Source organism: Zosterops lateralis (genome assembly GCF_965231275.1).
Source record: "Zosterops lateralis genome assembly, chromosome: 12".
NCBI lineage: Eukaryota > Metazoa > Chordata > Aves > Passeriformes > Zosteropidae > Zosterops > Zosterops lateralis.
Genome location: NC_139772.1, coordinates 16,322,692 through 16,346,922, shown reverse-complemented (window position 1 = coordinate 16,346,922; position 24,231 = coordinate 16,322,692). Strand labels below are relative to the sequence as shown.

At 44.7% G+C, this 24,231-nt stretch overlaps 1 protein-coding gene across 1 annotated transcript; it reads left to right on the top strand.

Annotated features, from left to right (window-relative positions):
• Positions 1-8,274: 8,274 nt before the first annotated feature.
• On the top strand, positions 8,275-13,752 carry CLEC3A (C-type lectin domain family 3 member A). Its single transcript, XM_083870467.1, has 3 exons — positions 8,275-8,425; positions 10,045-10,125; positions 13,121-13,752. Exons 1-3 carry the CDS (start codon positions 8,311-8,313, stop codon positions 13,510-13,512), a joined length of 588 nt encoding a protein of 195 aa, XP_083726593.1. The 5' UTR covers positions 8,275-8,310; the 3' UTR covers positions 13,513-13,752.
• Positions 13,753-24,231: the final 10,479 nt, after the last annotated feature.

Below are 24,231 nucleotides of genomic sequence, written 5' to 3'. Positions count from 1 at the left end.
TCCACCCTCATTGGTTTCATCCCAACCCCAGTTCTATGTCAGTCAGAAGTTTTCCAGCCCCTGGGCCTTGTCTGTCACTCTGGGGTCTCTCCCAAAAGTCTGGAAAGTTCCATGAAAAAGCCCAAGTGATTGGACAAGACTTCAGCTGTCTCCCCACCTGAGTTATTAATTTGTTACTATGTATGTCATTTATCCAGAGAGCCATGCCCCTTTGGCCCCTGATTTGTCCCCAGTTAGACCCATCCCTGAGTTCCTCCCCCCAATAAAAGGTGCTGCATTGGGGGGTTCAAAGGGATTCTTTTCCCTCGTTTTTCCCCCGCTGCTTCTGCTGAGGGGTGTCTGCTGGGGCAGATACCCTGATGAATAAAGCCAGCAGTTAACCCAGAACAGCCTCCTCTTTTTTCCTGCCGTCGTTGCTTCACTCCTTCAAGCAAGACAAGAGCTCACAGGGTCGGTGAGGTTCACCCTGTTACCGAGCCATGCCCCCTTTACTGTTGAGGTGTCAGGGCTGGCCGAGGCAGAGAAAGACACCTCAACAATTCCTGCTGTTCTTGTTGCCACTGAGGAACATTTCAGTTTCTAAAACCTGCAAGTCTGAATGCAGTCTGAATTCCCTTCATCCCTGGTGTGTGAGGAGGTCATGCCACAGACATACATGGACCATCATGTGCTGGCACAGGTCCAGGTCAGGTTTCCAGCGCTAAATGGATGTAAGTTGTTTGTAGCTGGATACAGGAGACCATACAAATTTCTTCCTATCTTTATATACAAATTTTGATTACAAGCCAATTCCATACAAATCCTGTCGTGACTCCAGGTCCTCTTGAAGGAGCTTCCCAGGAAATTGTACAATCCATCAGGGAGTGTGGCCCTGCCTCTGGCACATCCCCAGCTGGTCCATCCCACAGACAAAGGCACAGCTCAGGGCCCCTGGCTGCACCTGCCCGAGGGACAGGCAGGGGATGCTGTACCGGGCTGGGAATAGCTGGGACAGGGATCCAGGAGTGGGGCAGGAGGGTCACACACAGCCCAAGCACACACACAGTGTACATGTCTATGGCGTCTCCCAATTCTGCCAGAGGAATCTCATTTTTCAGGAAGAAAAGAAGGCAAGAAGTGGGGATTTATATCCTGCTTTTCATGGCCAACAGGCACTGTCAGGGAATGTTACAGCATGAATTCCCTCAGTTCTGAAGGATGCTGTGTCCAGACCCATAATCCCTGCTTATGAAATCGCCATAAAATGCAGGTGAATGCACCCTCCCAGGTATAACTGCAGCCTCCTTCTTGCTGATTCCTTCAGCTTTTCATTTAAACACTCCAGGGTTCTCCCAAACATGTAGAGCAGGGCTTGGAATATCTTGAAGTTTCTGGAATGGACTAATCCTACTTCTTAAATACTGCCAGTACCTCAGCCAGGGTCTGGCTGCACCTCAGACTGTGCAGTGACTGCCTTTTATACAGACATTAACAAGCTGAGTTTGTGCTGGATGACTTGAGTGCTATCAGCAAACAAGCTAAGGAACACAGCACAAAAAACACATAAATATCTGTTTTGCTCATCTACACTGGTGGCCTCACTCTTCTGGCTTCAGCATCCACCCCTGCTGGGTTCCAGGTCCCTAAGGACAGCAGGGGAGGAGGACAGGGACAGGGACAGGGACAGGGAGAGGGCAGGAGGATGCTGAGCTGACTTGTCATGGTTCTTTCTGCCCACACTAGAATTCTGCAGGAAAAGGCAACTGAGACTTTAAAAAATTCTCACAGATTTCTGTGTTGTGTTCAGTAAGATGTTGGGAGCAGCTTTTGAACAGACATCCAACAGTAGCAGCATATCTGTGTGTGCTCAAACAGAGCCTGGAGGGTAGGAGAGCTGGATGGGAGAGCAAGTTAAACCCAGGGCCTTTCCCAGTGAGCATCCCCCCCAGAGACAATGCTATTTCTGCCTGCACATCCTGGGCCATTAGTGCAAATCCCACCTATACAGGTCAGTTTTTCTTTCCCACTCTCAGCATCCTTGTGTGAGCATTGTCCAGTTGCTGGTGTGTGGTTTTCACTTCCATCCCAGCACATGGGCAGGGACATGCACAGAGCAGGAGGGTAGGGCTTGGTGCAGGATTTGTCTTCCCTGTTCCCCAGCCTTCAGCCAGCCAGGGCTGATTCCCACTGTTTGAGTTTGCCTACAGAGACAAGCAGACATCTCCCAGGCAGTCACATTTAGGTATTATTTTTCCCTCCTGACCAGCCAGCTAAAAACTCTAATTACATTTTAAAGGATGGTGGTTTATTTGGGCTACATCCCAAGTTTTTCAAGCCTGGGGGCTGGCACAGGAGCTGAGCATGGGACAGTGCTGCTCCTAAAACAGTGAAGCAGGGCCAGCTGCTTGCAGATCCTGTGACTCAAGTTTTGCTTTGGCAAGGCAGAAAGCCTCAGCCTTTGAGCAGAACCTCCAAGTCCTTGGTGAAGTGCAGCCACCAAAGGCAGACATGATCACACACTCCTGACAAGTCTGAATTTCCATCCCGATGAGGAAAATACGACAAACATCTACACACCCCAAAATATAATCCCTGCTCTGCCCAGCCCTCCTGGCAGTGCAGAGCTGCACTGTTGGAAAGCTGCTGTGAACCTCTGGATGTGCAACTCAGGCTGCCAGGAGAGTTTCACAGTGCCCAAACCAAGGCTTTGTCCAAAACAGTTTGTCTGGCACACATAAGGATGAGCAGAACCTGATGAGATCATGTTAATATGAGGCTGGAAAACCTCATATTAGGGCAGCTATGATGATCAAACCTGAAATATTTAAAGGGAGAAATTAAATGTTCGGGATGTCTTCAGGTCATTTCCAGGAAGGTAAAAAGGCAGCACACATTAGAGGAGAAAAAATAGCACAACAGGTAATTTGTGTTTACAAAAAAAGAAAGAGATACATTCTCACACATCCTAGGGCTAAAAGAGCCGAGCTGCTGCCAGGAATTTCCAACATGGAAACTTTGCTAGGTCCACAGGAGTAACATTTTAAAAGACCCCATTCAACTCTTCTATTTGCACCTGGACTGCAAAGAAACTGATTTGTATTTGCTCCTAAACTCCCTTATCTTTAGAAATGCCAGAGCCAGCTGGTGTGTAAAAGGCCCCTTTTTTTGAGAGGGATTTTGGTTTGTTCTCTGTGCACATTTCACGTATCCAGCAAAACATTTCTCTCTAAATAAGCACCTATTTCTTTGGGGTTCTTCCTGACTAAAACAACAGACAATGACAGGCAGAAAAATACTGCACCTTCTTATCTTTGCAGCTAAAGGCCTGAAGTAAAAGCAATTTGGCAACTCTGTCATTCCTTTGAGACACCTGAACCCATAAAACAGGACCTGTGTCAGTGCAGAGTGCATTGGACTGGAGACCTAAAGAAGAGCTCAGTGGCTTTTCCCACCTTGCTTTGTGTAGATTTGGTGAATCTCTTCTGTCTGGTTTGGATCAGCTGTGTTTTCTCTGGTTTACAACCTATAATCCCTATCCAGTGCCATTGTAAGAGAATGAATGTAGCTGAGATGATTCAGTCACAGAGACAAGATGATGCTATTTGTCTTAAAGATGTGTGACAGATGTAAGACAAGACTTTCTGTTGCATTTTACAAATGATTTCCCCTCCTCTCTGCTTGTTGAGACCCAGCTGTGAGATGCTTTGTGACAAAGACCCCAAAAGAAGAGATACAAAAATCACTTATTCCAGAAGCTGAAAATACTGCCCTGACTCATCCTTTCTGTTCACATACACTATTATATCTCAAATTTTTGTTTTAATTTTTTTTCAGCTTCTATTTACAGCATGGGAATTGAATAGCACTGGACCTGTAGGTAATAACAGCTCAGACTGCACCTGGAAAATATCACATTGAGAAGCAGATTTATTGATCAATCAGTAACAGTCCACAGTGCCAAGGGAAGCATGTGTGCTTGGGAGAGCACAATCTAAAGAAGACAGGAATGTCCTCATTTCAAAACTCACTGACACTCAGTGCAGATCACTGGTGGCCAGCCTGGTTCTGCAATAAACCTGGAACCACCTTTAATTCTGTTAGACAGAGAAGATCACTTGTACCCAGCAAATTTACCTTCAAAACACCAAATCGGCCTGACAGGAAAAAACTTGAACCGATGGCAAAACCGAAAATATCATTAATAAGTTTCACAAAACCTCACATACCATAAGGCTAGCCCTTCTCTTTTCTAAACACAGTTTGTTTGTACAAATTTCCTCAAAATAACTTTGTGGTTGGGATGTCAGCCATGGTCCTGCCTCATGTCTCTTAGGACTGAGATCAAATCCTTAAGAAAGACTTTGCAAGACTTTTCAAGGCCAAAGAAACCAAGCATGCAGTAATTTTCCAAGCACGACATAATCCTCGACCAGGAGAGTTTGTAAAATTTACTACATTAAATTGAAACAAATAAAAATCAACCAGTGGGTCCCATTTACCCAAGAGAGACATAAAAGCTGATGTATTGGAGGTGATAAACCTTTTACTAACCTTTGTGTGAAACCTTCTACTAACCTTTCTGTTATCTATTTTTATTGACCATCGTGGTTCTTCAGATTGCTTCACTTGCAATTCTTTAGCCTGGCAACAGCTCTAATCAGTTTTCATTTTCTCTTTATACTCTCAGTAGAAGGGGCAAATAATTACTCACCTACTCACCAAATAAATGGCTTCATTTTCCTAAAGCTGAGCTCAATTTTCTAGAGCTGAAATGCTGCAGGAAGAACAGAATTTGCTCTGGTTCCAGGAGCAGATACAGCCCATCCATTCCCCACCTGGTCAAACATCCCACAGCACAATTAGCTCTGGAGCACAAGGGGACTGACTGTAGGTCTCAGTAAAACACACACAATCTACTGGCAACGTGTGAGCAGTTCACTTCCCAACAGACTGAAGCACTGAATCTTTTTAAAGCTATTTTTTACAAGTGCTGTTGTACCTCTGCAGCCACACCTATTTCAGGAGCTCAGCATCCAGCCCTCATCTCACACTGGCTTCTCATACTTTGTGCCCCATTGCATGTTCTTTCCATAAACCCAGGGATGGCTCGGAATGGAGAGGAAAAAACTGCTGTATGAAGACTTCTCCTGAGCCAGTTTACAGGAGCATATAAAGGTAGAACTGTCTGAAGGAAACAGAGTTTTTACCTTGAAGAGTCTCTGTGGAGAAACTGAAAAAAGCCCTTTACCAAAGGATGTTTATGCTCTGAATGGTCTGGTTGTCTGAAAGCAAATGGAATGAGGTGGGGAGATGGAAGCCAAAACCCCAGGTGCCACTGCAGCCCAGCAACTCTGGCTTTTGCAAGATGTTTCTTATCAGACAGAGCACCTCAAGAGTGCCTCAAAGTGAGCTAAGCACTTCAAGGGAAACCTCAATTCTGTCTGCATGCACAAGTTCTACTGTAGTGGTGTAAAAAACCCCAAACAACACAATCCCATCCTAGTTTGGATGCAGCTCTAAAGCAATGAAAATATTTATATCTATATAGTATATTCTGATAAGGAAAGTGGAGTCATTTGTTTCAGGAAAAAAATTACTTCTATCAGTGTATAATTGTGTTCACTCCCTGGGCTATATTATATTACTGTAAGGATGGCAGTAAAAGAAAAATTCCACCTCTAAATGACATTATAGTGCTGATTTCAAGCCCATGCACAGGCCAGGTACTCACTTCAGGGACTCTCCTGTGTGGCTCCATTTCCTGCCTCCTCACATGAACACTGCCAGGTTACATCTTCCCAGCAGCATATTTTGACTGTTCTCTGGCTCTCCTGCCCACATACCACACCCAAGAAGTTAAACCTGCTTCCCCAGTTGCTATAGGTTAGTCATAAATGTGGAAGCTGTTTCTTGGGTACTCCAGAGGAATTCTAGCCCCTATATCCTTGTGGTCTATCCCAGCAGCTGCAAGGCAGCTTTGTGATTCACTTTTTAGGAGTGAAATCCAGCTGGGCTACTTGCAGACTGGCAAAATGGTCTGAGAAAATACAGAACGAGGGGGATTAAGCTTTCAAAACAGAATTTCAGCTCTGTTCTTCAAAGGACATTACACAGCGTACTCCAAAAAGCAGTTTTTTCACTCAGGCTCTTGGCCAAGAACTGTCAGAATACCAAATCCATGTTTTCTTTGTCTGTTTCTAGTGACTTGTGTGCTGCCCCAGCGGAGTACAAATCTTTCTCTGTCAGACTCAGTTCACAGGAAGAAAAGGAGCCTGTGTTAGCAAGCTCAAGTTCCTCGGGGCAGGAACAAATCCATTCTGGTACTGAGACCTTGAACACACACACCAAAGGGCTGTTGACCCAGCCACTGCTCCAGCCTCTCCCAAAGCCTGTGGGACAGTTAAGCTCCACATGAAACAGCTCCAGGGGTTTGCAGCTCCCTTAGCAGGGCAACCTGAAATGAGCACAGTTGAATTTGTCAGGTTGAAAGCTGCAGTGGTTCAGGATCAGCTTCATGTGCAACTCCACAAGATCGGAGAAGGCACCAAGTGAAAAACTAACTGGAGGCAGTTATTGATTCAGCCATCTCCCCTTAATTCACTTATACTGATGCCCCAATACCATTGGGATAAAGTGTGGATCAAGCCTGAACTTAGGGCTTGTTCTAAAGGACAGATTAAATTTTGAACTAGACCCTTGCAAAGCTCCTTATTTTCCTCTCTGCCAGCTCACATTTCAGTTCTGGTGTGCTAGTTGGAATACCAGCCCTTTCCACATTTACCATGGGCTGAAATTTGCAGCTGTTTGAGATGTTTTGGGCAGTTCTGGGTGGGTGGGACCCACAAGAGCCACTTCTGGTGTGCTGTGCTCCAGAACAGTTCTGAGGACTGAGTACTGTTGATCCAGAAGTTTCCCTACGCCACGTATGTTAAAACGTCAATATTTTGGAGCAGGACCACTGGAACTAAGCTTGATCATATCAGGATGCATTTATGGAAAGTTTCTTAGCTAGTGGTTAAGAGATGTTTGCTGGCTACAATCTATGAGAATACAGGGAGCTGTTTAAAGGTGTCAGGACAGACAGGGCAGGTGGGGTTTGCACTGGAAGTACTGAAGTGCCTTAGTGGGGGTTGGAAAAAGCCAGTAAGAATTCATGCAGTACACCAGCATGTTCCTCAATCCCAGATTTCTTTTAATAACGTAGTAAGTCCCTTGATCTTACAGGCCAGATTAATATATATAAATATATATAAAATAAATAAAAAATTGTCAGCAATTTGAGCAGCATGTAATCAAGGCAGAGATGGCCAAGGGATGTCAGGACATGAACTGCACCAGCCAGGACCCAGCAATGACTTTGGTGTCGACATTTTAATAAAATCCTCTTTTAATAGGGGAAAAAGAAAAGGGAAAAAAGAAAAGGTGTGATGGATGGGAATATTTTTGTGACAATTTCATTTATTCACCAAAATCAGGGAGAGTTTCTACTTCATATAGCAATCCTAATTAAAGGCAGCCCCACAGAAGTCCACAGAGCCCAAGGGCAAATGAAAGAGATTCAAAGTCAGAGAGTTCTCCAGACTCCAGGGAAACACTGCCCTGCTTCAAGCACCTTGTGTTTTACTTTTCCTCTGACCCTACACTTCAGTTCCCAGTTCAAATGCTTTGGGAGAGCATTGCTACCTTTTGCTCTCCTGGCTAAACCCTGCTGATTGCTGTTCTCAACCAGAAATGCAGTCATGTCTATCAGGCTTTTATTAACTCTTCATAAACCAATAAATGCACTCCTCAAACGATGTGATTTTAATGTATTTATCCTCTGAGTGGGTTTGTGGTTGCAGTGTTTGCATTTACTGAGGGAGCAGCTTTCTGGTTTTGCTTCAGTGGAAGGTGATGGCCACTGTCATGACTTAACCAGCCTGGGGCAGGGCCATGCTGGGCGAGCCTCTGGCACTTGTGGAAATGCTCTGGCTGCCCCTCCTTGGGGCTGGCAGGGCACAAACACCCGTCTGCTTTTCCATAGGTTTGGCTGTGGTGTTCTCACAGGAGGTGCAGCGCTTATAGGTGAGGAGACCGGTGCAGTGCTCAGGGCTGGGACAGCTGAGCTCAGAATGGAAACAGCACTTTCAGATGGGATGTGAGAACAAGGGGGTGTCTCATGCCACAGCCAGCTCAAGCACTGAACACATTTCGTAAGCAGGGAGCCCAGCCAAGGCTGCCAGCACAGCTTATAAAGCTGACCCCAGGCAGCTGGGATGGGTCTGGGTCACCTCTCTCACAGCTACTAAAGGGAATCTCTTCAAGCTCCTTCTTAGGGTCTTTCAGAGGGACATGGCACAAACTGGACTGAGGATTTTTCTACTCATAAGCTTACTACTGCTGGATCAGACCCTCAGCCAGGCTTCCAAATTGAAAGCCAGGAAGCACAGCAAACGTAGAGTGAAAGGTACTGGGTCTGAACTGGGAGGAGGGATAGAAGCTTATAGACTATGTAAATTTACTGTGTACTTTAAATACCTTTGCATGAACCAGACACTAACATTACACAAATGTTTATTTGTAAAGGACACTTGAGTCTATATTATATCTGTCTTTTAAATATTTTTATGTGAGTTAGCAAAGCCACAAATAAGGTGCCAGAATGAATTATGGAAATAGAGCTGTATAACAGCTGCAAATACATTGCTCTGTTCTGGCTGTTCACCTCTGTCAAAAATATTTAGAACTCACAGGTACAGCTGAGAGAGGACTCTGGCTCATTCTTAGTTATGTAGCTACATTGACTAAGATCAGAAAAATGGAAATTTGTGTATATGGGGGAAACAAGCAGAAGTATTCAGTCTCCAAGGATTACTGTTCAGATTTTTGTACCATTTCCTAATTTTAACAGAATGCCTATCTACTCTTTGTGGAATATTACTCCACTTGCATGAAAAGTACTGTGAAATGGAAAGTCAAACTAATTAGCAGGTCAACATCAACGAATTAGCAGGAGAAGATAAAGCATCAGTTCCCACAGCAAAGCTTACAGAGTAAATACAAAACCACAGGATGTTGTTTAGAAATGTCTGTGTATTTAATTTAAAGACTTACTTCTAATAAAAGCAGGTATGATGGTGGCTCACTAATGGCAAATATTTGAACTCCTAGTTAATTAAAAAACTGTGGCTTTCATAAAGCCATTGTACAAGAACACTGAGCTGCTCTGGAGCCACACAGTTGTAGACACTTCCCTCTCCTTTGGGATCTCTAGGGTTTTAAGCTTAGGGGTCCTTATACATATTTTTGTGCCAGCACAAAGTAGCACTAATTGAAAAACAGAGAATTCTCCCTTGGGGAAATAGGGAGCACTGAAAAACATTACAATGATTAAAAAGAAATGGAAAAGAATACACAAAAATGGAGTTATGTGCAAGTTAGCTGCTTTTCTTGTCCCATCATATTCTTGGGTGCTTTTTTAAGTGCTACAAAATGCTGATTCAGAGTGATTTTGTGTGACTCAAGTTCCCAGGCCCTCTCTGTACTGAGGGACAGAGGGAAGGCTAATCCTGGGAAGTAGAGATTGCAACTCAGCAAGCACATCTGTAACATTCAGACTGTCAGGTTGGGTTTTATATGTTGTTCCTTCCTGTGCTAAAACAAGAGCTGTGTGAAACTTCCATGCTCACAGAAGTAACATTTCTTTGAAGAAACACAACTTGTGTCCTGCTAATTTTTGTATGTCATGTCCATACACCAGAGTGTACAGGTTCAAAAGGAAAAGGGACATTTTCTGTAAATTAGATACCAGCTCACTAAATAATGGTTACCTGCAACAATCCATGATTTTCGAACAGTTTTTAGGGCGACATCCATGATCAAATATTAGAAAGAAAGGTGGGTTCCTCATGTTTTCTATATGAATCCTAGAGGAATGTTTTCATTAAGGACAAACCTTTTAAAAGAATCAAAATGCATCTCAACAATGCAGCAACCCATGATATTTTGAAACAGCTCTTAACATGTAATTTTATTTTTTTTACTGTGTGCATATCTGTTAATTTCTGTATATTCTTTTTGTGCAAGAAAAAGATGACCTGAAGACCCAGATTGACAAATTGTGGCGAGAAGTAAATGCTCTGAAGGAAATACAAGCACTCCAGACAGGTAAAGTAGCTTATACTCGTCAGTGGCTTCTGAAAGTTCCTACTGCCTCTCTTCTTCACTCCCATCCCTCTCTTTAATGGGATTTTCTGACTGAGGAGTATAGCTCCACCAAAGCATGGTGTGCCACAGCTTTACCAGACAGACAAGTGTTGAAGGAAGCATTCAAGTGAAATCAGGTCACTAATGGGGAATGAGTGGTGATTCTTCACTGAGAGCAAGAAGTACTTTTGTCTTTGCTATTCAAAACTTCAAGCTCTGAGTTTTGTATCATCAAAGGCAGCACAATGAGGGTTCCTGGGCTGAGAGTTTTGGTGGTCAGCAAGTTAAGTGCCCAACTTTGATATGAATATATTTTCAAACATGACTGTTGCCATAAAACTTCAAAGTTATATCCACTGTGAGTTCAGAAATATTCTGGATCAATATGCAGAGTCTTTTAAATATTTAAATAACCAGATAGACATTTCCAAACAAAATAAGAAGGGTAAACACATATGCACCTACTAGACAGTTTTGCTTTTTCACAGCTGTTGACACAAAACCTGGCATTTAAACATGTAGGAGAGGACATTACAGAGGAAATGACATCATTCTCATGAAACAGAACATATTTTCTTTAGGGATGGTAATATCTGGGTTGTTCAGTTTTATGTCTTAGGTTACATAGTTTTTGGGCTTTACAAAATATTTTTATTTCAAATGTCTTATAAGAAGGCTTTAGAAGTTTCTTAAAAGAGGGAGCCTGTGCTAGACAAGTAACACTTGTTTAAAAGTAATTCTTGTGTTGCTTCCAGAAGGAGCTTGGGAGGAAGCATGCAGTGGCTTAGAAATGAATCCAGAACTGGGAGCCTTACTCTCCTCAAAACTTACTTTGAGCTTTAGTCTAAATTTATAACCCACACTGTGGAACTGGAATCCAAATCTGGCAAAAAGACACCTATCACCCCCCGGCTCTGACTGTCTTTGTTAATGTCCTTGTAACAACTGGAAAAAGGAGCTCCATTTTTAGCTTATGGACATTTCCAAGACGCACCTTAAAAATCTGATTTCTTCTTTTGCTTGAACTTCCTGGGCCTCCTTTCTACACAGAGTGAAATGTGAAATGCTGCCACACAGCATTTTGCAGCACATACTTTTCCCCTAAAGACATCCAGTCCTTATCATGGCTGCAGCATTGCTGAAGTAAAGTCTCTCTGATCTTTCCCATAAATATACTTTTGCTAAAGCATTCCACATTTAATAATTAGGTTCATTACTTTGACCGTTGTAAGGGTTAAAATTTGAAGGTTAAACCCTAATAGAAAATTAGGACTCTAAAAATGCATCTAAGGAATGCAGTGAATACAACTGGAAATACTAAAAACTTGAGACATAGGATGTGGTCCAAAGCTACTTCCATATCCTGTTGATCAGAGACATAATTATTTTTTTACAAGAACAAATGACAGGAATTAGAAACAGATTATAGAAAACATCAGGACAGAAGATATACATATATACAAGATGAGCTTAAGCAATAAATGAAATAATCTGCAAGTAATAACATGCAGGATTATAAAAATAATTGTCACAGGAGTCTATTCCAGGCCTTTGGTCCTTCCTCAGCTCAGAAGAAACACTCCCCCAAGAAGGGTTCATCTTGCTATTGTAGCCCTGGTTTCGTGCCTGAGATGTTTTGGTTTTCTGAAATTCTTTTCCCAGGGAATTTTCTGTAAACAAAGAAATGTTTTTTGTAACTGTACCTATGTTATTCATTCCTTTCCCTAGGAGGGACTTCTTCTTGATGTCCCTCTGGTCTGACCAATGTGAGTGAAGAGGTTTGTCTTACATTTCACCAATCAAATTGGTCTGTGTAGAATAATATAAAAGGGAGACACATCCCAGAAATAAAGGAGTCATTTTCAGCCTTCTGAAGTCAGAGTCTTGTGCTGTTGTGGTGTACAGCACCATCATGACATCATTATTTTTCTTGGGACAATCAGCTTTTCACAAATCTGCATTAGGAGAGCTGGAAGACAAAGTTTAAGGATTCCCTCCTATGTTCCTGCCCTCAGAGACCTCAGGCTGGAGCAACCCCAGCACCAGCTCTGGAAGGCAATTCCAGTGACAGAGCAGCTGCCAAATTAACCCTCTGGTCCATTTGGATTTTACATCAAGACTTCCCCAGCAGAAGTAAAGGCAAACAGATTTATCAATTCAAATGTTTAGAAGATTGGGTCCAGATTGTCATGTAAACTCAGTAATAAGTGTGCACTTTTTAAAAGCACTTATATCTGTAAGTCACTTTACCTCATTTGGATTTAGAGTTTGAAGGGGTAGACTTTGCTGGAAAGAAAGTAAATTAATGCCAAGGGAGGTGAATATGCAGTCTTCTACAGGTAGAATTACACCTTTATTAATCACTAAGAGGTTTGTATTAGGAACTTCAAGTCCTGGTCAGCAGGACACATTTAATACAGCACATTTTTGTCCTGCCTTTGCTTTCTGGAAACTGAGCTTAGATAAGATGTAAAAATTTACTTTACTTAAATATCACCAATATTAAAAGACATTTAGATCTGTCTCTGCTATAAAGCCAAATACAGATTTCCTGATAACCAACTCATATCTGGCAACAAAACAAACATCCACACCTCATCCATTCCATCAGTTTCAAGACTGGTGAAACAAGGTAGAAAAGGTGTGAAAGCAAGACTGTTTGGTAACAGGGGCACTGAGAGCAGGGCTGGGTTATATTTTAGCAGCCTGTTGCTAAAGGCACACATATGTGCTGGCTGCACACAGGGTCCTACATGAACTGGAGCACCTGCAGGTAAGTCTGACCTTGCCCCAAATTTAAGGCCCACTCTGTGGAGTCAAGAGTCTCTCACTTGCTGAAGGTTTTGTCTGCTCAAGTTTCAACTTTCAAGTTTTGGAAAATTATCATTTGGAGAGCCATTACTGAAAGCTGAGGCCCACACTTGTACTGAAGATGCAAACTCCTGTTTGTTCACAGTGTGTCTTCGTGGGACCAAGGCCCACAAGAAGTGCTACCTCATGTCAGAAGGCCCCAAACATTTCCACGAAGCCAATGAAGACTGCATAACCAAGGGGGGGACATTGGCGATCCCAAGGAATAATGAGGAAACAAATATCCTTCGAGATTACGGCAAGAAAAGTGTGCCCGCAGTGTCCGAGTTCTGGCTGGGTGTGACTGACATGGTCAATGAAGGGAGGTTTGTTGATGTCAATGGCATGGCTCTGCAGTACTCCAACTGGGACCGTGCCCAGCCCAACGGGGGCAAGCGTGAGAACTGTGTCTTTTTGTCTCAGTCCTCCCAGGGCAGGTGGGTGGATGAAGTCTGCCGCACTGCCAAGAGATACGTTTGTGAATTCCTGATCCCGTAATTACGTACACAAAAGACCACGGTTGTGTTTCTGGTTATCAACACACACTTTTGCTTAGTGACCCCTCCCACTCAGAGAGTGGTGAGTTAAAAATATCCCTCTCCTGCCTTGTACTCACTCTTTCCTGAAACACAAGTTTTCTCTGTTAATTTATTTTCTGTTCATATGCTAAAAATGTTTAGTGAGTACTCTCATTATGTACAAAGATATATATTATGTTTTGGCCTACATTGTATCATATTTTGGCATAATACTTCAGCCTGAATTTTGGGTTGCTGGATTCACCTCCTATTTCTGTACTTTAATTAGAAAATACCCTTTCGTATATGAGCAGTAGGGATCTTCTCTTTTCTAAAGTTTAAGAGCGACTTCAGGATTCTGTGAACTCCTGTGAAAAACAGCCATCATCCTTTACAGAGTTTAACTGGAATAATCTGTGGCCAGGAGTTTTATCTATGGGTTAAGAATGCTGAACGAAACAGAAAAATCTGATGTTAATTATTTAACTACATGCAGTTCACATGGATACACTGCTAGAGAAAGGGAGACTAGCTGTTCTAAAACATCAGTTGGTCTAGACATGTTTGCCTCTAAATGTCTCAATTATGGTTAAATATTAGATGTCGTTTGGAACATTCTCACAGAAGAAACCAGCCCGGGACTAGATCATATTCTGCTCTGTGAAGCCTTGCTCAGCCTGGTCTCCTGCAGGCTCAGACAGGCTCTGCCATTCACAGAGAGCTCCTGAAAGCTCCAGGAGGGAGATAGGAGCATCGTTCTGGCACAGCACTCCCACTCACTCACCTCTCCCATGGGAAGGGCAGCACACCCCAGGGGAACAGGAGAGTGGGGCCAGACCACATGCAAATGTTCCAATTTAACACCTGACATTTGAAAATGAAGTAAAACACTGGCTGCTTTTGGCTGTTCTGAACCTCACCATAGAGATTTTCCTTCATGTCATAAATAGCAGTTTTGCTTATTTCATTTAAATATTTAAATATATTGATGCTTGGAGGATATTTCCTATTCCTTATCTATTAAACATGCAGGATTTTCTTAAATTATGCAATAAATTTGCAATTACCAGTATTTAATTGTTGCAGTATTTTTTGACAGCTTATGCACCCATGTGAAGGCCATTCTTTCCTAGGACTTTTCTTGAGGATTCTAAAAGGGTACTTTTTTCCTACTATTGTACTTACCAAAGGACAAAATTTAGATCCCTGCTGTATAATACAGCCTAAAAGCTGTGTAAGATCTAACTACTCAAGGCATCTGTAATGTGCTGTATTTAAATTCATTTTCCAACACTTAATGTATTTCTAAAATAGCCTGATTCTGCATTCTCTCATTACTTCTGAGTTGAAATAGAGCAGCAAAAAGGGCCCAAATATATCCAATTTTCTTTCAAAATCTACCCGCATTTGCTAAGGTTGGGGTAAAAGTCTGTATGGCTTCTTAACCTCTGATTTGTCTGAAATAAGTCAGTATCTCAGCATATCCCTGCAGCTACAGTCAAACTGAAAATTCCCTACAAATTCCATAGCTTATTTAACTGGCACAGAACTATATTTTCATTGGCTGTTTTGCTGGTGTACCCATTATAAAGAACGTGAGCCACTTCATGGAGTTTCCCTACAATGTGTAAAATTATCACATAAACATCTCATTTTTAAAAAATACTTTCCAGGTGATCCTGTATGAAAATATTTATCATCTTGAGACCAGCAATAAAAACTGTGACAGTGGATGAGATTCTTTGGAAGAATCCAGCCGAGTTCTTAGGATCAGCCCAGATTACATTGTGGAATCCAGGAATGCACATGGAGTTCTTGAGATCAGAGACAAGTAACGAAGAAAACATCTTCAGCTTTCCTTTCTATCTTCTGCTGTAGAAACAGTGTGATAAATGGAAGACAATGGGCTCACAGAAATTTTATAAACATACAAATCTTCCCAGAATTTTCCTGCACAGCACTATAATTTTATATAGTAAAAAAAATTAAATATATTTGCCAACATATGGTAATTAAGTAGCGTCCATTGGATCTTGCTAACATAAATGGGGTGTAAGGAGACTTGATGTAGTCCTTGCTCACCAGAGACAAGCTTTGTTGCCTTTTTTCAAAAATTTAAATCCAGATTTTTCAGTCTTCATTAGATGCCCTATGAAACTTGAAATTCTACTAGTGCTAAAATAAAATTAGATTGTTTCTTCAGAAATATAAACTGTAGCTGCTCCCATGTGTGTACGTGCAGCTGTTCAGTAATGTTAATGATACAGCCTAAGTCCATGAGGGCAGTTCTAGGATGAGTTAATGAAGAAGTTGTTAATAGCACCCTACCTGAGCAGTGCAAACCATAAATTACTATACCTCAACCTGAACTCTGACGGTTTACCAGACACCACCAAGTTGGCTGCAAAATGGTCTCTTCCCTTTCAAAAAATCAATTCTATGCACATAACCAATCAAGGCAAAATAAAAAGAGGTATGTCAGTACAAATAACAAAAATACAATAAACTCATATGAAAACCATTATGGCAATGAGGTACAAAATACTCCATTTCCACAAGACTAGGCAGTCAGCATTTTCCTCAGGATAGTAGGTGGCCCTTGGTTTTCAGAAAGGTTGAGAAGTACTCTAAGTACCACAGAAAAGCTTTTTCTAGGTATGAGCAATTTATTGGTTGGCTGATCTTTGATCTTCCAAGAAAAAGACTAAGCCTCACTGTAGGCTCAAGAGACTGTTACCCCAGAAATGCTTTCCCCAGAGTATCCTGCTCCCACTACTTTTAACCCTTACCCCCTGGATGTCCTTTCCCCTTTACTCCTAATAAATAAAGAAGGGGGAGTTGTGGAGGCCCCTGCCTCTGAAGAGAACATTGAAAGAGCCATGCCCCCTGCACTCCCTTGGAGAGCAGATAGTGCATGAGCACCCCCCAGCTCTGGATTGGCTACCCCAGTTCTGTTCCCTGGTTGGTCAGTTCTGTATCCTTCCCTTGATTGGTCCAAGTTTCGATCCCCTAATTTGTTTATTAATGTTCTCCCTGATTGGTCCCTTTCCTCAGTTTCTAACCCCATTGGCTGTTGGTAAAACCCCACCCCCTTTAGTAGGTGCATAAAACCCTGACAGCCGAGCCCTTCAGGGTCTTTGGCTTGTCGGTGGAGCTGGAGTAAAGAAACCACCCGGAGACCATCCCTGGCTCCAGTGTTTCCTTCTGTGCCGCTTGGGATCACCCCCTCAGGAAGAGCAGCCTCCAACAGCTACAGCCTTGTCCAGACTGATAGTCTTGGACTTGACAAAAGAGCTGAAATCCACCGAGGTGCCCTGCGCCACCTGGGCTGAGGCTGCCTTACTCGAGGGAACTGGCTAAGGAAGGTGGCTGCCCTCAGAAGAGCTAGCCGGAGGCAGAGGCGGGTGGCCATACTGATCCATGTAATAACTGTTTACTAAGGAATACATTAAGCGTTCTGAAACCTTTAACACATTATTTATAAGTGTTAATTAATGAAAACCATCCTTTTGTTAGCATGCTGTCAGCATGATTAATCTGTTCTTAGTGTCCTGAAAGACAAATGCCCCCAATAGTCTCATTTGGCTTTCTTGGCAAGTGGGAATTAAGTAGGAGTGAATAAACAAGGTTGCATAGGAAGCACTGATTAGAAGGAAATGATTACCATATGAATTGGGTAATTCTACTGAAATATTGAGGGAAGGTGATCAGAATAGAATGTTCTGGGGGCTCCTCCAATTTTCCTTCCCAGGCATTGTGCTTGTAGTGTTGCATTGAAAGAAGTGAAAATGGCCCTTGGTGAATAGGCAGGGAAATATCAAGCTTTACTCGAGGTACAGACGTTCTTCATTATGCAGGGTACAAAACCTTGGAGAAAAAAAGCTCATTAGTAGAGCTGGGTGAAGAATGCATTTTGTGGTCAACAAAAAAAAAAAAAAAAAGGAAAGGAAAAGAAAATTGATCACAAGTCTCCTTTAGCCTCCGTGCCAACGGGGTAGTGTTAAAAGGTGATTTCAATACCTTCTTTTGTCATGATACAGTAAACTTTGCTGCAGTTAAGAAGCCCTCCTTCTCATACCTGTGCTTCTTGCCTCCCCCCTGCTTTGCATTTAGACCCCACAGGCGTCTGTGCTCCCTTCTTGTGTCAGGAAACAGGGCTCAGTCCTCATTCTTCTCTAAGATCAAGACACAGCTGAGTTTATTGAGGAAAAATGAAATAGTGCCTGACCAAGCTCTTCTCCCAGAGGGATGACACTTGATGTTAGGAGCTAATGAATCATGTGAAAAACATGCAGGAATATGATCTTTAGCTAAGAGAGCTGAGATCTGCTTTTTAACACTCTTACGTGCTACATTTGAGTATTCCAATACTTGCTGAATATTTGTAGCAGAGGATCCCCATTAGAGGATTGTGTGTAGCTCAGGGCTACAAAAGTGTGTTTTTGGAGATATTTATTACCATACTTTGGGAGTTTCTTGTTACCATCCAAGACAGAATAATTGTGAAGAGTTCTGTGAGTTTGATCAAAGAATTAAAATGCTGGATTCTCTCCAACTATGGAATAGGGGGTTCAGTATAGAAATGTTTGTGCCAAGAAAAGCAATTTAAAAATGAGTAATCAGAGCACATTGTTAACCATTACTCTTAAAAGATGTATTTTTCATTTTTAAAGGCTGCATAAGCACAGATTATTTTTGGACATAACTCTCCCTTCAGTCCCTCTTCAAACCCACAGAATATACATATATTCTCATTCAGTGAGGAAAGGTCAACACCTTAAATCAAACATTGTGTGCAGTCAAAGCAAGACTTTCAAGGGAACTCATGACCAGGTTTTAAGGAGTACATTCAGACCCAAGACCCAAGGTCCAACAGCGTTCAACCCTCAATAATTGAGCCCTTTTCAAAGTCCAGCTACTTGGTGCCAACATGATATTCTAGCCTTTGGAAATTTCTTTATGTCTCTGATAGAGACATACCAATGCACTGTGTTTTCCAGGTCATTATGTACCAGCTGAAATGAAATCCAATGCAGCCATTAATTTGCACTTCCATAAATGCTTTCTTGTCTTATTAGATCATCTAAAAATTAAGTTAGGAGATTAGGCAACTGTGACTGGGTTTTTTGTTACTGAATTACAAGATCAGTAGATATCAGGAATGTAAATTAATGTAATGCTAGCCTCTTACTGAATTCAACCTAATTTTCAGGCAGAACAAGAATTAGCTGGATGTCCATAAAATAGTCCACTGAGTTGTATGTAACATGCATAGGGGAAGAATTCCCACAGTCTTACCAAGGAAACAAAGTTATGGCTGCAAACCAGATGTGATGTCCTTCACTGGCATGACAGAGATTCAGAGAGAGACAGAAAGAAAAGCAAGATCAACAGATAATCAATGCACAGTGATCTAAAAGGAAACAAGAGGGGCTGCAGAATAACCTATGGCACTTCTTTATGCAAATGCATTACTTAAATTATTTGAAAATGCAAGGTGCATTCACAAGTGAAATGTCACTATGTCAATCGTTAATAGCAAAATGAGAATCGAGTCAAGATTTTTCAGAGTATTTAACAATAAGTTTACTGCAGTCCATACTGCACTAACTTTTCTGACTTTAATAAGTTTTATTTTCCTTGATGCAATTCAGTAGCAAGCCTATGGAAAAATAAAAACTCTACTAAAGCGTTTTTGTAGAATTTATCAGAAATATTTTCTTTGTAGTAATAAAGAATATTCACCAGGATGCTTCCAATTCATCAGGATATGGAGCTAACAAGCACATCCCATGCTGTTACCTGATTTTGTCTCAAGATTGCTCCAGTCTGATACTTGACAGGGTTTTGTGCTATCAGTGGGTAGTAAAGCCAAACTCTGAACACACAGCTGAGGCTGACACTACTGCCCAGCTGCAAGCTGCAATCTTGAAAGCAGATGGCAAGCAGAAAATGGTCTCAGATAAATGCTGACAGCTCTTGTAAATGGTTACATGAAAACTTCTAGTATTCTTAAGTCTGGTTGTGTTAATTGGTAACCCTAAGTGAGCCAGGGTTTTCGAAAGGAGGGAAGAAATTCTGAAAATATGAAAAAAATATTATGACATTTCTCTGTTGTCATTTCTTTATTATTTGGTGGATTTGTAAATTAAGTTGTATGTTTTTTACCCGGAGTCTTTTCATACATACGATAACCTACTATCTTCAAAGAGAAATGTGTCATAAAGCAAAGCATTTTGCACTGTAGGCTAGGGACCTGCTGACGGAATTTTGAAAATCAAAATGGTTTGGTTTGTTAAAAATTTGAAATACAAAGGGCAGAGACAGGGTGCTGTCAGACTGCTTCTAGTCCTCAGGATCCACATTTTCAAATCAATTTTGCCATGCATGAGACACCTCCTCCAGGAGGAATTCCAAAGTGTCTAAATTGCTAAAAAAAAAAAAAAATAAATTTACAAGCCACAAGAGGATCCAAGAGCTCAGGCTGTGCCAATTCAGTGCTTGCTGACAGTGAAAGGTGAACTGAGGTGAAGCCAGGAAATGTCTGAGACCTTGCCTGGTGCTACAGGAGCTCCACGGCAGAAAACCTCCTGAGCTTCAGCTGTACTTGGAAAAGCAAACCAGCAGCAGGATGGGAATTCAGGGCAGTGGCTCTGAAGTGAACTCGGGACAGAAACGCCCCATTATCTGCCGAGGCAGAGCAGACAGTGAGGTGGGTACTGCCCCAAGGCACTCCAGGAGCGAAAGACAGAATTTCACCTCAGAGCAGGTGAGTTCAGAACCCCCGGGGCCACAGCCCAGCTCTCTTCAGGGATGGCTGGGGAGCTGAGCTGCTGGAACACCGTCCAGAGAGCACAGTGTGCCCAGCACCTCACGGGATGCCCTGCCTGGTGCTCCTGCAGGGACAGGCTTTGCTTCCACTGCGGCAGAGCCTGCTTTTTACAGCTTCCAACCCAGCAGCACCCCATACCAGAAATAACCCTTAGACCTTGGCTGAATCACCCAGATCCAGGAACAAACCCCACAGCCAGATGCACCCCACACCTGGCAGCAACACCCAAACCCAGCAGCATACATCTGACACACAAATAATCCCCAAAACCCTGAAGTTTCCCCCCTAACTGGCAGCAACTACCACGGCCAGGCACATCCCCAAAACCTGTTGGGAATCTCCAAACCCATAAACACCCCCAAGCCCAGGGACACATCTTAAACCCAGCAACAGTCCTGCAGCCCCAGGAAGAGCCAGCAAAGACAGGAGTGAACCAGGCACCTTCCCCAGGCCAGGAAGGCCCCAGCAGTGCCCAGCGGGCTGAGGCTGTGCCATGGCCTCCACACGGGCCTCCCAGCCCAGCCAGGACAGGGAAGGCACCCTCAGCCCCAAGGAAGAAGAGAATCCTCTGGTCTCATCTCCTTGAAAAAGGCAGAGGAGGATGACTGACAAATGAGAGTGGGATCACCCAGGGCGGATGAGAGGACTTTATTGTGCCGGGTGAGAGGGGCCCAGCCTTGGGGCTGGCACACGGCTGCTCCTGGGGGGCATTTCTGGCCGGCTGTAGGGCTTCTTCTCCCGCCGTTCCTGCCGGAGGAGGTGCCGGGTCCGTATGGGCCCGAGGAGGGAGCGGCTCTCCCTCCTCATGGCCACGGCACAGGGGGACCCCCAGGCAGGGTCCTGCCGCAGCTTTGCCAAATGTGCCAGGGCTGTGGCGGCGCCCGGAGAGCCTCTGCCAGCCCGGGGGGGACACGAGACACGGCTCGGAGCCCGGCAATGCCCCCCTCCCTCAGCAGCCCCGGCAAGCTCCTTCCTCGGCAGCCCCCGTCGCCTCTGCAGGCCACACGGGCCCCCAGCCCCCTTTAAACACTGCCCTGGGGATGGATGTCACAGTGGCTGCTGTGGCATCAGCAGTGCCCGTCTGTGCGCACACAATCCCCGGGTTGGGACAGGAGGCCTGGCAGGGCCCGTGGCGATGGCCGGCCCGGCACCGTGGGACAGGGACAGGGACAGGGACAGGGACAGGGACAGCTGCGGGGGATGTGGAGAGCACTGAGGAGGGACCTTGAAAGGCCTGGGGCTTGGTGATGTCAGCAAAAATCCACCTACACCAGAGGTTTGTGTCCTAAAAGGAGACAGAGGAGTCCTTCAACTTTTTTCGAATTAGGGGAGTCTGTTGCTTTGAATATTGCTGCTTTTGAATGTTTGAATCTTCACAGTGTGATTTTCACACAGCTTGATGTAAACTATATATATTTTTTTAAAATTTATCTATGTGTTTACATAGTTCTCCTCTGGGAGGAGAAACATGATTGATAGTGATAGTAACCAATGAAGTCCATGAGGTGACAATCTTTTTAGCCAATCCTTAGCTTTTGTACAAAGTGTATATAAGTTAATGGAGTCAGAAAATAAAGTAGGAGTTTTCCCTGTTTGACGTGCTGCTGCCTGTCCTCTGTGTGTCACAAATAGCGGACACAAGAGTCTACCAGGACACACAGGGAAACCCGCAGGGTTTTCCCTCTCAGAGTTTCAGAGGGCACTGCTTTATTTTATCCCAAACTCCCGGCCACACGTTGTCCTCTTCCTTTCCCCGTTGGCCGAGGCACTGGGAAGGAACAGCCTTTCCGAACCACCCACCACATATCGCCCCTTAACCTACTGTTTTACCCCAAAGCTCATTAGTTCAGGCTTGTGCAGACCCCCTTGTCTATTTCAGGAGCCGCACTGTCAGGGCCTGGTCAATAACCTGCTGCCCAAAGTTAACGGAAACATTAAGACCCATTTCAAAGACGTTAACACCCATATCTTCACCTGTCAAATTATTCGTAAAGACATGAGGAAAGGTGTGTGCTATCAGAGACGTGCAGGTGCGGCACGGGAGCGAGCAGCAGGCAGGGGACCCTGCAGGCAAATACATTCCCCGTGCCTGATGAGCTGTGGGGTCAGCAGCTCTGTGCCTGCGGGGTGCTGTGGCCGCTCTCCGGCACAGGTGTGTCAGGCCTCATAGAACAGGCCTGCGGGGCGCAGAGTGAAGGCGGGAGGACGGGCGGGGGCGCTCGGCAGCGTGTGCCGGCGGAGTTCCCGGCAAGCCCCGGGCGGGGACAGGGGACACCCCCGGGGACAGGGGACAGCGCGTCCTCCTGCGGGCAGCGCCCGGGCCGGACCCGCCGGGACAGGGGCTGCCGGGCCCGCGGCACCGGGCAAGGCGAAGAGTGACGTGCCGCTGTCGGGACGGGGCTGGGCCGGCTGAGGACACGGGGCGGAGAGGGGGAGCCTCAGGGACAGCCAGCGACATGCGGCCAGCGCCGGCCTCGGGCGCTGACTGAGGCCCCCGCCCCGCCCGAGAACGGCGCGGTGTCTGGAGCCTGGAGCCCGAGGGCCGTGCCCCAGGCCGGAGCCCCGAACCGCGCCGTGCCCCAGGGCCCCAGGGCCGGAGCCCCGAACCGCGCCGTGCCCCAGGGCCCCAGGGCCGGAGCCCCGAACCGCGCCGTGCACCAGGGCCCCAGGGCCCGCAGTCCCGAACCGCGCCGTGCACCAGGGCCGGAGCCCCGAACCGCGCCGTGCCCCAGGGCCCCAGGGCCGGAGCCCCGAACCGCGCCGTGCACCAGGGCCCCAGGGCCCGCAGTCCCGAACCGCGCCGTGCACCAGGGCCGGAGCCCCGAACCGCGCCGTGCCCCGGGGCCCGCAGTCCCGAACCGCGCCGTGCCCCAGGGCCCGCAGTCCCGAACCGCGCCGTGCACCAGGCCCGGAGCCGCGAGAGCCGTCACTCAGGGACGCCCGGCCCAGCCCCGGCACGGGACAGCAGCACCACAGCGCGGCAGCACCGCCTGTGCTACATCTGACACTCGGGCCGTAGGAGACACAGAGAAATGCAGCGAAGGTACTTTAATTACCACAGACGGACCTTTTCGTCTTGCAGTTCCAAGCACTTTATTGGTTAATGTCTACGTACGAAAGTTGTATTTTTAAACCCGACAGCGTTCACTCTTTTAAACCCACATATATATAAGGTATTATTACTATGTTATTAGTAGTAGGGGTTATTTTGAATTCAGTTTATATAAAAATGAGAAACTTTTATTTTTACATCTCTCCCTCCTACAAAGTGTCAGGGATTTTGGGACTCCGTTTTTGACAGACGCTGCCTGCCACCCCTTTCTCTCCTCTCACCTGCTCCTCCACCCTCATTCCCTCCCACTGACACTGGGGTGCCCTCAATGCCCTCATTAGGGAAGGCATGCAAACACAGGAAAATTATTTCACTGAATTCCTTAGTGCAGGAGGATGTTAAAAGTTCAGAGATGTTCCAAAATGCAACTGCACTTATGCAAGTGCCCAGAAAGCTCTTCCCATGAAAATCCTGATACAAACCGCTTGAGGTCAGGAGAATATTCTTGGGCCTACTGCTGGTATTTTTTACACTGTTCTTTTTTACACTGGTGCTTTCTACTGCTAAGACTGCAGAGCTAAACCCACTTTTTTCTACTTCATAGAAGAGGCCTTGTTTTTTAAACAAAAACCTCGAGGCAATTTGTACCTCTTAAATAAACCTACTAGAGACTAAGCTACCAGCCAAAACAAAACAGAACAAAAACAACAACAACAACAACAACAAAAACCAACAACAAAAAATACCACCTTATATTGAGGTATTAAACAAGTCAAAGAAGAACAGAGCAAGCAAGTAAAGTATCTGCTCTGCAA

Bases quoted from the DNA above. Each gene is read 5' to 3' on its own strand.
- CLEC3A (XM_083870467.1), top strand. From the start codon at position 8,311: ATGGCACAAACTGGACTGAGGATTTTTCTACTCATAAGCTTACTACTG. The intron at 8,426-10,044 runs GTACTGGGTCTG...TTTTTGTGCAAG, and splicing joins CAGCAAACGTAGAGTGAAAG to AAAAAGATGACCTGAAGACC. The intron at 10,126-13,120 runs GTAAAGTAGCTT...GTTTGTTCACAG, and splicing joins AATACAAGCACTCCAGACAG to TGTGTCTTCGTGGGACCAAG.